This window comes from Patagioenas fasciata, chromosome 7 (assembly GCF_037038585.1).
Source record: "Patagioenas fasciata isolate bPatFas1 chromosome 7, bPatFas1.hap1, whole genome shotgun sequence".
Taxonomy (NCBI): domain Eukaryota; kingdom Metazoa; phylum Chordata; class Aves; order Columbiformes; family Columbidae; genus Patagioenas; species Patagioenas fasciata.
Window position 1 is genome coordinate 36399156 of NC_092526.1, and position 12992 is coordinate 36412147.

At 54.7% G+C, this 12992-nt stretch overlaps 1 protein-coding gene across 5 annotated transcripts; it reads right to left on the reverse strand.

Annotated features, from left to right (window-relative positions):
- Nucleotides 1–1555: 1555 nt before the first annotated feature.
- FTCD (formimidoyltransferase cyclodeaminase) lies at nucleotides 1556–12793 on the reverse strand. Of its 5 annotated transcripts, none has more exons than XM_071811406.1 (17): nucleotides 12624–12791; nucleotides 11663–11846; nucleotides 11153–11281; nucleotides 10880–10968; nucleotides 10450–10629; nucleotides 10224–10364; nucleotides 9713–9844; nucleotides 8985–9046; nucleotides 8111–8240; nucleotides 7838–7999; nucleotides 7352–7395; nucleotides 7134–7272; nucleotides 6651–6746; nucleotides 5285–6460; nucleotides 4915–5046; nucleotides 4583–4734; nucleotides 1556–1842 (listed from the first exon to the last, which is right to left on the reverse strand). In XM_071811406.1, exons 1-14 carry the CDS (start codon nucleotides 12675–12677, stop codon nucleotides 6374–6376), a joined length of 1629 nt encoding a protein of 542 aa, XP_071667507.1. In that variant the 5' UTR covers nucleotides 12678–12791; the 3' UTR covers nucleotides 1556–1842; nucleotides 4583–4734; nucleotides 4915–5046; nucleotides 5285–6373. The 5 variants fall into 5 exon arrangements, with proteins under 5 accessions (XP_071667507.1, XP_071667506.1, XP_071667505.1 ...); XM_071811405.1 differs by having other exon boundaries at nucleotides 4583–4764; XM_071811404.1 differs by having other exon boundaries at nucleotides 4583–5046.
- Between the last annotated feature and the right edge of the window lie 199 nt (nucleotides 12794–12992).

A 12992-nucleotide genomic window follows, 5' to 3' on the forward strand; every position in this document is an offset into this window, starting at 1 on the left:
TTTTGAAAAAGCCTCTTTATTCTGTAGTTTGTCTCCTTTTTTCAAATTATTTTTAATGAGCAGCTGATTCTCCTGGTGCTAAGCTGATAAGCTCAGATAAGTTTGTGTTCTGCCTCTCTTCACAAGTGCTGGAGCACAAAGCCACGGGTCCCTGCAGCACTGAGGTCACAGGGCACTACTGAGGACCTGAGGGACCATAAGATGCTTATGGGGCTTCCCCAGCTCTCACCCCTGGCTCCAATACTCCCACAGTGCCCATTCAGACCATGATCACTCAGCACTACAGAGACTGTCTTCATTCTTCACCTGCTTCATCTTCCTCACCTGTTCACGGGTGGGAAGAGCTCAGGTAGCCCTCTTTGAGGGGACTGCGCCTTTCCCCATCATGAAGATGGAATTGTACCTGAGTCTGGCGTATCCAGACTTTCTTCAGCCCCCTCTGGCATCCAAGGATGATGGAGCAGGGAAACCCTCCAAGGATGGGAATGTTTCTGTAAGTTCATGTGCGTGGTGGTGGAGGTGGGATGTGGAGGAGAGGCTGGGCAGGACTTGGGGTGTCCATAGGAGACCCCAGAAACAGGGTGCAGAGGAGCTGCAGTGAAGAGCATGATGGTGGGGACCTGCGGCCATATGTGCTGCAGCGTCACTGCCACATGTTCTTCTCCCAGGTAGCAAGTGATAGGACAAGAAGAAATGTCCTCAAATTGTGCCAGGGGAGGTTTAGATTGGATATTAGGAAAAAATTCTTCATGGGAAGGGTTGTCAGGCACTGGAACAGGCTGCCCAGGGAAGCAGTGGAGTCACCATCCCTGTAGGGGTTTAAAAGACGTTTAGACAAGGTTCTTAGCGATGTGGTTTATTGCTAGAGTTGGGTTATGGTTGGACTCTATGATCCTGAGGGTCTCTTCCAACTGAAATGATGCTGATTCTATTCTATGCTCCCTCCTTTGATAAGGAGAGCTGATGGGTAGTTTTGAGGGCCACAGGACAAAGCACGACTGCATCCAGAGAGGAGCCACTGGAGTGAAACCCCGCTGCCCCAGCATGCACAGAACAAGGCTGTGCTGGTGGCAAATCTGGGTAAGATGGGCTGTGCCACCTCTTCTGGAGATTCCCGCTGCCACAGTGAGCTGCTCGTGTTTGTGCCACTGGGTCCAGCAGCCAGTACCACCGGCTAGCATCAAAGCCTTCATGACAACGGGGCTGGGAAGGGGCCTTTTGAGCCAGGACAAAACAAAATTAAACAGCAAAAGCAGTTTAGTGTTAAAACGGCTGTGGTGAAAGCACTGCCAGGCTTTTCACCTTTCCCAGCATGCCACAGTCGTATGGCCCAGAGGCTTCAGGAGAGCTCACTACTTTTTCTTGTTAACTGTTACCCTGGCATGGAGGATGCCAACCTGTACAGCTCAGCAAGGGAAAGCTATGGCATTCCCCAGCCAGCCCCTCCTCTACAACTGGGAAAGTTCACATGAAATTTAAGGACTGCTATGGGTGATGTGATCCGTGTTAGAAGCCAGCATCATTGCACAAGAAAAAAAACCACACAGACACCAACTGACTGCAAACCAGCACACGATATTCCCCGTGCCGCTACCGGCAGCCTCAGGGATGGATTTCAGCAGATTCTTCCAAAAGACAGAGGAGAGAATTTACAGGATACAAACAAGAAAATCACTCAGCAGGCAAAACATTGCTCTAAGAGGAAGGGGAAAGGAGAGGAGGATCATGCAGGTGTTTCCTGTGGGGCGTCCAGTTTCATGTCTCATCACTTCACTGCTGTGCAGGTGGGAGATGTCATCTTCAGTCTCAGTCAGAGCTGCTGCTGGAGCTGCTGCTGCAGTGCTGGAGGAGACAACACAACTTTAAGGTAGCACAGAAACAATCGTCTTTCACACCATTTCTGATGCATGTTAGTGATCCTGGGGTGGGTGCGCGTTCTCAGTGCCCAGCTGGGTGCAGGTTGAGCCTGCAGCAGCGGTGGCTGCAGACCCACCTCTCCCAACGTACCTTTGCACCCCAGCAGAAGGGGTGCCTTCAGCTTTGCAGGCTGGCTGGATTGCAAGCTGGCAATTAGCCAGTAATTAAACCATAGGGATCATGCGGAGGGTGAGCCTGTATGAGAGTCAGCGCAGCACAACAACCGCAGACAGCAAACCCTGGCCGGGATACGTTGACTTGAACGTAAAACAGCTACTAATAACATCACCACAATGTTTGTTGCAATGCTGTTACAAACCACTGTTTGGAGCCATTATTTTTCTGCTTGGAGAATATAATTATGAGCATATCATGGGAGGGCTGTTTTTTTTAAATTAATATTTTACAAGCTTATCCTGGCCAGTTAAGCAAACTCCAGAAGGGTCCTGCTGTTAGTAACAGAATCAACTTTACAAGATGTTTCCTTCCATGTTCCCTTCTGGAACAGGTCAGGATGGGCCTTCGCTGGCTCTACCCTGGATATCGCTGGATCTGTTACAGTTGGATTAGCATTAAAATAGCAAACAGCCCTGTAACCATAGAATTCTTGTATTCAGTAACCAAACTCTATTCTTAAAGCTGACATAGATTTATGGTATATTCTTATGAGGCAGGTAACTGTAACCGAGCTTTATTCTTAAGGTGGACATAGATTTACGACATATTATTTTAAAGCTGATACCTTAGAAAATAACTGATAAACACAGCATCTTTTAGATAGGAAGTTTGTGTTAGAATAGGTGTGGAATATGCTAATGGTTGTCAGGGGTTGTAATGAATATGTATGTAACTGACTTGTATAATAAGGTGTAGTCTGAATCAGCTGTTCGAAGCCAGCTTTGGGTGCGAACCCCTGGTTTCCCAGTGCTGAAATAAAGCACCGCATATAACTACGCCCATGGTTATGTGTCCTTGATTGCTAACATTTTGGCGACCCAGGTGGGACTTCGTGGGCATTGCTGAGACAGATCGCGTCTCGATCCTGCTCTGGGTAGCACCGAGGTATTCTTGGGGAACGCATCGGACGCAACCAGCTCTCCGCTGCTCACGACGGACCTCTGATTGCTAAGAAGGTGCTTTATCTGTTGTTTTACCTGGATTATTGGGTACCCATCTGGTCTGGTTCTGGTCTGGTAGCCTGCTGGTCAGGCATCTGATAGCCTGCCGGTCAGACGCGGCGAAAGCCACGCTCGGTTGGGCAGGGAGCTCCCTGCAGGCAGGCAGCCGTCCGTTGGAAACCTCTGCAGGTTCGGCATCTGGTCTGGTCTGGTTATTTGTGCACACCTGGTCTGGTTATTTGTGCTGCAGGCTCAGCACTTGGTCTGGTTATTTATGCTGTTCAGCACCTGGTCTGTAGTTCTCGTAATTTGATCTGTATTTGCTGTTGAAACTGGTGATTTGATCCCTCCCAGCGAGGGCAAACATCAAGGCAGATCATCATAGAGCCATTATACGGTGAGAGGAGCTTGTTAGCAATCAAGGACACATAACCATGGGCGTAGTTATATGTGGTGCTTTATTTCAGCGCTGGGAAACCAGGGGTTCGCACCCAAAGCTGGCTTCGAACAGCTGATTCAGACTACACCTTATTATACAAGTCAGTTACATACATATTCATTACAACCCCTGACAACCATTAGCATATTCCACACCTATTCTAACACAAACTTCCTATCTAAAAGATGCTATGTTTATCAGTTATTTTCTAAGGTACCAACTTTAAAAGAATATATCGTAAATCTATGTCCACCTTAAGAATAAGGCTCGGTTACAGTTACCTGCCTCATAAGAATATACCATAAATCTATGTCAGCTTTAAGAATAGAGTTTGGTTACTGAATACAAGAATTCTATGGTTACGGGGCTGGTTGCTATCTTAATGCTAATCCAACTGTAACAGATCCAGTGATATCCAGGGTAGAGCCAGCGAAGGCCCATCCTGACCTGTTCCAGAAGGGAACATGGAAGGAAACATCTTGTAAAGTTGATTCTGTTACTAACAAGCTGACAGTTTGCTTTGCTTGGGAAATGCTCCTTCCTCCCATGGTACAACTGTGGTTTTGTTTAGCAGCTCCTCACTCAGACCTGCTCTTGGAGGACACCTGTCCCTGGAATGGCGCTTTCTGCAGCATCTACTCTTGACACAGGAAATCGCTTTTCCCTTTTTTTTTTTTTTTCTGGGGAGGGGTTCTTTGGTTTTCTGTTGTTGCTGTTTTGATTGTTTTTTAGACGGGAACTGAACTGCTCCTCTGCTGCAGGGCACGGAGCTTATGTCCTTCACAGAGGTGTGACTTGCTCTTGGGTGAGTAGGACAAAGTCCTGGGATTTAACACGCCACGTGGTGCACCCTGGGCTGTGTCACTGGTGCAAATGGCTTCAAGAATTTCAGCGGTCACGCTTCAAAAGGCTCGCTTGAAATGACTCATGCTTACCTGTTTATTAGCCAAACAGGAGTCTAACAAAAGCCACTGGGGTGCTGGCAGTCTGCTCTGCAGGGTGGCCGAGGGGACCCCCAGCTGCCCAGGTGGGATGCTGTGGCATGTGTGAGGGGGTCCAGAGGACCGCAACAGAGATTCGGAAGGGTCTGCTGCAGCCTTGTTCTTACCTTGCCTCCATGGTGATGCTTCTTGTGTTTCTTCTTGTTCTTCATGTGGTGCTTCCCACGGTGCTTCTCATGGCAGCCAGGGGGGCATGGTGGGCACCCTGGTTGTCCCGGATGGGGATGCCCATGGGAGTGATGCCCATGATGGTGGTGGCCTGGGGAGTGATGCCCATGATGGTGGTGGCCTGGGGAGTGATGCCCATGATGGTGGTGTCCATGGGGATGATCCCCCGGTGGGGGGGGGGCATGGGGGTGATGCCCTGGCGGGGGGGGCCCATGGGGGTGATGTCCCGGCGGGCAGGGGCCAGGCGGAGAGGGGCCACAGGGATAGCCACCTGGCTGTCCTGGGGGACAGGTTCCAGGGAGGCTAGGTGGCACAGGAGGATAGGCAGGGTTGGGACCTGCTGGAGCGCTGGGACAAGGGCATCCTGGAGCAGCAGGTGGTGGTGGCACCCCTCCGGGTGCACCTAGGAAGAAGAGGGAACTGTTAGGGAGCAGAGCAGGGCTCTCCTCGGACAAGGCAATGCAGGGAGCTGGTGTACCTGCCCACCCTCCCAGTCTATCCCCTCCTCAAAAATGATGCCCCACTCCCCTGTAGTACACAGGGCATCCCCCCAGGTGCCCGTGGCAGTTGCACTGAGCCCCTCTCCAAGCCCCAATGGCTGCATGGTACCCCGAGCCCTGCCTGGTCCCGCGCCTCCTCACCTGAGTTGGCGTTCCACATCCCTGCTCACCGTCCTTGGCACGGCTCTCTCAAGGTGGCAGGCACCCATTAAATAGAGCCCGGCCCTGGGTGAGGAGGGGTGCAGCGGGCAGGGGTGACACTGCCAAGAGGTGGAACCAGCCGCACCGCTCCCAGCACCGTCACCATGGGCACATGGGAAGTGTCAACACTCCACTCCCAGCTGGTACAAAGGTCCCACAGGGCTGATAAAAACAGGGAATGAAGGGTGGTGGCTTTCCCCTCCCGGTGTCAGGTGATGAGGTGAGTCAGGCATGCCCTCCGTGAACCCAGCATGGGGCAGGGTGCCAGGGGGGCTGCCCTCCCGCAGGCACTGCTGTGGGATACCAGGGCTCACCGTCCAGCTAATGCCTCCCTGTGGCAGCGCTCAGGGTGCTGCCATGGTATGTGGGTGGACAAGGCAATATCTGTCATCAGACCTGTTCAACAGTGACAGGAGGTAGGGCTGGATGCCCTGATGCTCAGATCTTCCTCTCAGGGGGGTCTATGAGGAGGAGACAGAGGTTCTCCCATCCCATCTCTATCTTCCCACTAACACCCTGGTGCTGCCCTGTGTTTGGCAGCACTCCCTTCCCAGTCCAGTGAGCAATATGCCAGGCTGGTCTTGTCATGCAGCATCAAAAAGGCACCTTGCAGAAAGGGACTGTGCCAGGTCTTGCCCCAGCCCTGTGGGCAGGGAGGTGTCCCGGGAAGTTTTCTGGTCACAGAAACATACAGGGGTGTGCAGGGCCAGGAGGTCCTGCACTGGGGTCTCCTCCTGGGCAGTGCCATGGGGTCCCTGTTGTCCCCTCTGTTGGGACCCCTATGACCCAAGCACTGCGAGCCCATCTAGCTCCTCTGCTCCAAGGATCTGGGGATGGAGACTGGGGTCCAAGCCCAAGACAGCAAAAATCACCCTTGGCAGGGAAAGGCCAGCAGGGGACATGATGCCAGGATCTGCCTGAGCAGAGCAGCTCTCCCAAGGTGGATACCAAAGTAGGCCAGGCAGGGTTGAGTGTGTTTTCCAGCTGTATTTGCTGCTGCAGAGCAGCCGGGCCGTTCCCGAGCCCCTCTCAGGCCACCCGCTTCTCCAGCAGTGCCAGCACAAGCGCCGAGCCTTGCTTTGCCTCCTCCAGCAGCCCTGAGACCTTCTGCGACATCTGCATGGAGAGGGAGAAGGTACATCTTTTGCCACTCAACAGGACAGAAGAGCCATCCACCGACCACCCCACGCATCCCACTGGTGGCAAAGGGAGTGGATGTCTGGGCACAAGGAGTCACAGAGGCTTCATCTCTGTCCCATCTCATCCTCATCACCATGTCCAGGGCATACACATGGCCTCTGCTTACCGCAAGCTTGAACTTCTCATCCTTTATGTCTTTTAGGTTGATCATGACGTTGAAGTAAGCTCCGAACACAGCCGCTTCCAGCATTTTGGCTCCCACCTAGGACAAGAGGCTTGCAAGAAGCTCTCCTGCTGAACTAGAGCATCACCACATGGGTTCTGCAGCAGGGCAGAACCTCACACTGCAGGACTCCCACTCCCCGTGACCCAGCAGCATGCAACGCTTTCCAACACGGTGCTTTCAGAATGTGGCTCCAGCAGTAGGAACTGCTGCACAGGTGGGAATTGCTGGTAGAGGTCTACTCTCCTACAAGGATTGCAAGCTGCCAAAAGTTAATGAGTGGAAACCACAGGCCAGTTTGGGAAGCATGGCTGGAGAGATGCATCCCAGAAGCCAGGGCACAATGGGACACCTTGCAGGGACAAGCGGTGAGCCTGGCAGCCTGCGAAGCCCCAGCTGGGGCAGCGCCAGAGCTCAAGGCTGTACCTGGATGTCGGATTTGCAGGCCAGGTTGCAGTGGCGTGCCAGGTCCTTCAGAGCAGGCCAGAGCCTGCTCACCTTCTCTGCCAGGGCACAGGGCACCCTCACAGCTGTTTTCAGCCCCTGTTGCATGGCAGCCGTGCGTCTGGGGGTGGGACAGCCCCAGAGTGAGCACAGGGTGGCCGTGGTCCCCCAGTCTGCACGTCACCACCAGCCTAACTCACCTCTCCTGCTCTTCAGGGGTGCCCTTTGGCAGCTTCATAGCTTCCTGTAGGCAAAGAAAACCAGATTTTATAGAACCATTGAATAGTGTGGGTTGGAAGGGACCTTCAAAAGTCATCTAGTCCTATCCCCCTGCAATGAGCAAGAACATGTTCAGTTAGAGCATGTTGCTCAGAACCCTGTCCAACCTGACCTTGAGTGTTTCCAGGGTTGGGGCATCAACCTGTGCCAGTGTTTTACTGCCCTCAAATTTGCTGCCATTTGCACCAAGACCCCACATGCCTTGCATGGGGGGGCCAGGGCAGACCACATAGTTCCCATGCTCTTGCAAACCTCTGTTAGGCGATGATGTCCCTTTCCCTGGCCCTGGCTCGGGCCAAGGCCACAGCCCTGTTCCTAAGGATGCTGGGGCACAGCAATGCCAGCCCCTTCCCAGCTGGAAAAGCCCCCACTTCCCCACAAGATGTCTGCCACCAGTGGGACCTCACCATGTAGCTGCTGAAGGCACGGGAGTCAGCATCCACCATCGCCACCAACTCATCCATGGCCTGGTGGAAGGGGGGGATCAGCTTCCTCATGATGGGGTCCAGCTCCTCAAACTGCCGCTTCCCGTAGCTCATCAGCCCCACCATGCAGCCCAGCGCTGCTCCCTGCAACGAGGGCACAGAGGTAAATCCTCCAGCAGGACCCAGAGCCCCTTGGGGGACCACAGAGGACCCCCCTGGGCAGGCAGGGCCCCCATCCTGATGTGGGGTACATACCAGGGCAGCCGCGGCTGCAGACACAGAGCCTCCTCCCGGTGCTGCTGATCTTTCACCGACTGCTCGCACAAAGGCGCCCAGCGGCTTGGCCACCAGCCCCCCATCCGCCTCTCCTGCCTGCACCAGGTACCTGCGGCACAGCGGCCTCATGGATCAGAGCCCCCCAGGTGCAAGGACATCCACCACCACTTCTCACCCAGCCCTGCCCTCACCAACAGGTTTTCATCCATCCCTTGGCTCTGCAGCTGGTTGGGAGGGGGGCTAGCTCAAAAAACCCAGCAGGAGGGTCAGGGAGAGGACAAGGAGCCCGATGGGGACAGATGGGGAACAGGTGTCCCGGTGGTGTGGGGGCTTGCTCTGCATTTGGGGTGGGATCATGCAAATGGCATTTGGTGGGACAGAAACACGCCTGCAGCCATGTCCCTGGGGAACAGCAAGGACTTAAAGCACATGTCCTGCTTTCACCTTGGCATGGGTGGGGGGTTTCCTCTTCCCCTGAAGACATGCATTTTACACCAAGTGCTGCAGCACAGAGTCTGTACTTGGAGGGCAACATGTAAGCCAGAGAAACTGGGGCTGAGGAGGGGCTGGAGGATTTAACACATGCATGCTCAACTTTGGCCACAAAACCTGTCGCCGCTGCCTGCTCAAGTGACCTGGAGTCCCCATGCCCCATGTTCATAACCATCATCATTTGGGAACAGGGAACACTCTGTGCCTGCCCAACACCCAGCAGAGATGTCCCCTGGGTGTGAAGAGAAGCTGGGTGCAGGCATGACTCCCAAAACAAGCTGAGTGCAAGACACAGGCAGCAGGATCCCTCCATCCCAGCAGGGATGGGCACCATGAGGAGGAGCACGATGGGGATCCCTACTCGATGATGCGCTCTCGCGGGTAAAATGGAGACAGGGAATCCAGGCCCAGCCGGCTGACCACCTGCAAAGAGCAGCACTGCCATGTCAAGCTGTCGCATTAAGTCCTGTTGCATCCTCATTCCCTGCTGTTAATTAACCATGGGTGATCCCACCCTAAGACACTGCTGCTAGGACCACCACCCAGGGTAAGAACAACCTGTGTCACCAGCCCATCCCATCCCAGACCTAGGGTCGGTGTGTGGCCGCCTACGCATGACTGGAAACAGGATAAATAATTAGCTTGTTCTTATCTAGCCTGCTCCCCATAGGGTAGAAAAGTCCCTCCCTCCTGCAGCTGTAAAGCAGAGTCCATCTCCTTGTTTCCAGCTAATGCTGGTCCTGGGGCAGTTTCCCATGGAGCCACTCGCTGTCCTTGAGTTCTGGGTAGGTCTCCTTCCCTTCCTGGCCTCCATGCAGGCAAGCGAGCAGCTGCTGCCCATGCTCTGGGAGCAGGTGTCTGCTCCCTGAGCATCTCAGCATCCTCAGGACAACGAAGTAACTTGTCCCACTAGCTGTGCCCTCACAGCTTGCCAAGCACCATCCCTGGAGATAAGTGTCACACCAGGGGGCTTATGTGGTCCCAAATCTCTGCTCAGTGCCACTCTGGGAGGCTGGCGGGGGGAAGGGGGCAGGGGGCTCTGTCTTTCTAATCCCACCCTTGTCTTGGTACCAGGAGGAGCCACATTACCAGTCTGATCTTCTGTTCCTCCTCCAGGATGAAGAGTTTTTCCTTCTTGATGTAAAACTCAGCTGTGTCCAGCATGGCCTTCTTGGGGACAAGCCCCACCAGCTGGGACCCAACCACAGGGAGGTTCAGTGCCTGCAAAGGACATCAGAAACGAAGAACAATTTTTGTTGGAAAAGACCTTTAGGATCATGGAGTTCAAATGTTAACCTAACATATGAGTGTCCCCAGAGCCACCTACTCTGCACCACTATCACCCCAGCCTGCTGGTCCTCATCCCTTTCTAGGACCTGGGGAGCTTATGGAAAAACCTTCACTGGAAGAGCTGGGGGCTAGCAACAAGTTCTTGAGCTTTTGAGGTTTTTGTGCCATTCAACACACTGCCCAGTTTGGCTGAGCTGAGAGTGAGATAAAGCAGAGCCTGACCCAGAGATGGGAAGAAAAGCTTGGAGGGAGACATCCTCTGGGAAGCCACTGTTGAAACATCCATGGCGGGTCACCCCATGCCACCCACCTCTGCATCTCGGCAGACCTCCTCGTAGACGACGTGGAGCGGTGTGGTCTCAAAGTCCAGCAGGTTCGTCGAAACCTGGGCTATATTCTCTTCTTCCAAATACCAGCCGATGCCTTGCACTCTCTTCAGTCGCCCAGGCTGCTGAGAACTGCCACAATCAAGGCATGGCCTGGGAGGCATGGGGACAAGCAGGTCTGCTCCCAGCGCACTGGCAGCATGGGGGTACCTGGTCGGCACCGCGACCCTGCTCGCGGAGGTTGAGGGCAATGCGGTGAGCCTGCTCCTTGGTGCACAGCAGGTTGATGTTGTATGCGATAAGGAAGGTCCGGGCGCCCGTCACTGTGGCCCCCCACCGGGGCACAAAGGTTGAGGGCCCAAAATCAGGAGCCCACTCTGGTTTGGCAAGCTGGGGAGAAGGGAGAGCGTGTGGGCTGGCACTGCCAAAGCAGCATGAGCCACCCTCCCGGTGATGGCATCTCCCTCCCCAGCCAGCATCTTCCACAACCCCCTCCATGTTCAGCAGCACCCAAAGCGTTTCATCAGCTCTTCTCGGTGTGAGGGGACTATGCCTGCTCCTGGCACCCTTCCTAAAGCTGGGGAGGTCTGGCTTGGCTCTGCCTGGCCCCTGCCACCCAGCTGGGTACTGCCAGGCTCACCTTCTTGGGGAGAGCCTCGTACTCCCCAGCACGGATGGTGGGCAGAGCTTTCCTGCTCTCCTGCCGCGCTGCCTCTCCGTACAGGTAAACTGCAAGACAGAGCCGGGGTGAGCACCACCAGGCAGGGGCTGGCAGCACCTTGTCTAGCAGGGTCTAGTTTTGCCCATTTGGAAGCAAACCCCATTCAGTTAACCTTCTGCAAAAGGTGCACAACTGCAACTGGAAGTACGTGGAGTGGGACAGGAGGGGCAGAGGTTCCTTGCTCCCACTCACCAGGCACCCCCAGCTCAGCTGCCAACCGCTGCCCAAAGATGTTGGCGCAGGTGACACATTCCTCCATGCTGACATTCATCACCGGCACGAAGGGACAGACATCCAGGGCCCCCATGCGGGGATGTTCACCTGGTAATGGGGCAGATATGAGGATGGGAACTGGGAAGAGCAAGCAGACAAGGAGGAAAGATAGCCCTTTTCCAGCCTCTTTTGCAGGCTGGGCACTGCTGCACAAGGAAAGTTGTGTTTGCAGCAGTAACATCTACTCCAGCCCAGGGATAGGAGGGATTCAGCCTTTCTGGATTGGAAGGGTGAGCACAAGAGCTTTGCATGGTCCCACCACCATCCATGCCAGCAGTACTGCTTGCTGAGGGTGCAGTGGCGTGCTGTGCTTGGCCACTGGGAGCTGATTTTAGGTCTAGCCGTGCAAAGCTCACCCACAACCGACCACGCAGGGCAGATGAGGGATACTCTGTGCCAGACAAGCTCCTACGCTGCCCCCAAGCTCACCTGTGTGCCGGCTCATGTCAATGAGCTGCCCAGCCACACGAGCTGCGCTCAGGGCCCCTTCAACAACAGCCTCGGGGGACCCCACAAAGGTGTAGACAGTGCGGTTGGTGGAGGCGCCAGCATCCACATCCAGCAGCACGCAGCCTGGTGTCCGGGAGATGGCCTGTCCCAGTGCATCGATCACCTGACAGGCAGTGGAGGGGGGCAATGAGGCTGAGACAGCAGGACGCTGCCACAACCCCAGCTCTGCAAGGTAGGGGACAACTTTTCTCAGTTTTACCCTTCCCACCGGCACTATGTTGGGGGATGACTCCATGGTCAGTGCGAATGCAGCTCTATGCTGCAGAGCATGTAGGATCCAAAGACACAAGCACCCCATTCCTACACAGGGGGTTTGGGACATCCCTGGCTCCCAGTGAACTCTAGATCCGCTGTAGTGGGGAAGAGATGTCCAGCTGCTGCTGCACATCAGAGAGCTCCAGAACAAATAGCTTCAGAACAGATTGGGCTCTGCAAAGCCTGTTCCCTGGGGGAAGCAATGGTTTTCTGGCAATTTCAGGTTCGCTGCACTCCTCTGGCCCCAACAGGGCCAAAGTTCAACCTGGGACTGATGCCCGGCACAGACTCCATTAACCTGGCTGGCATGTTTTGGCACAACCACTGCAAGTGATATTTCTCTAATGGGGTATGCCAGACCATCCCGAGACGAGCCCTGGTGCTACAGCAACCTGCAGGCAGTGGGGAGGGGGAAGGCTGAGCCCCCACTTCTCACCAGGGTGCCAGAAGGGAGCAGGGGCTGCCTTGCAGCATTTTCAGCATTAGTCAGGCAGATAAAGGTACAAAGCGCTTTAAAGGAGGCAAAGCAGAATCTGGCAGCAGGTGCTGCCTGCACAGCTGCTTCGCTGGGGCAGTCCAGCCATCTGCACCCTGGCGTCACCCACCTCTTCACGCAGTCCCTCACCTCCTTGTTATTTCCCTCCGAGAAGTTGGGGACGCACTCCACTAGCTTGGCCATGGTCCCTGGATCTGTGTGCACCCTGCAGCCCTGTACTCAGCTCCTTGCACACCGTGGATTTGCCTACGCTGTCCTATCCAACTGCGGAGCTAAAACCTCCCAGCACCCAACCCGCTGCCTCTTCACTGGGCCAGGGTTTCTCATTAACTGCATCGATCTGTGGCCAGAAGACAGAAAGGGTTTTGGGTAAACAATGTGGTACTGGCCATTCAGTGCCTGGAGCAGATTTGGGCACAAGGGTGCCTCATGCTTGCCAGGGCCAGCCTTCAACACTTAATTACTCACCAGTGTTAATTAATTGCTAGGAGAAAGTGA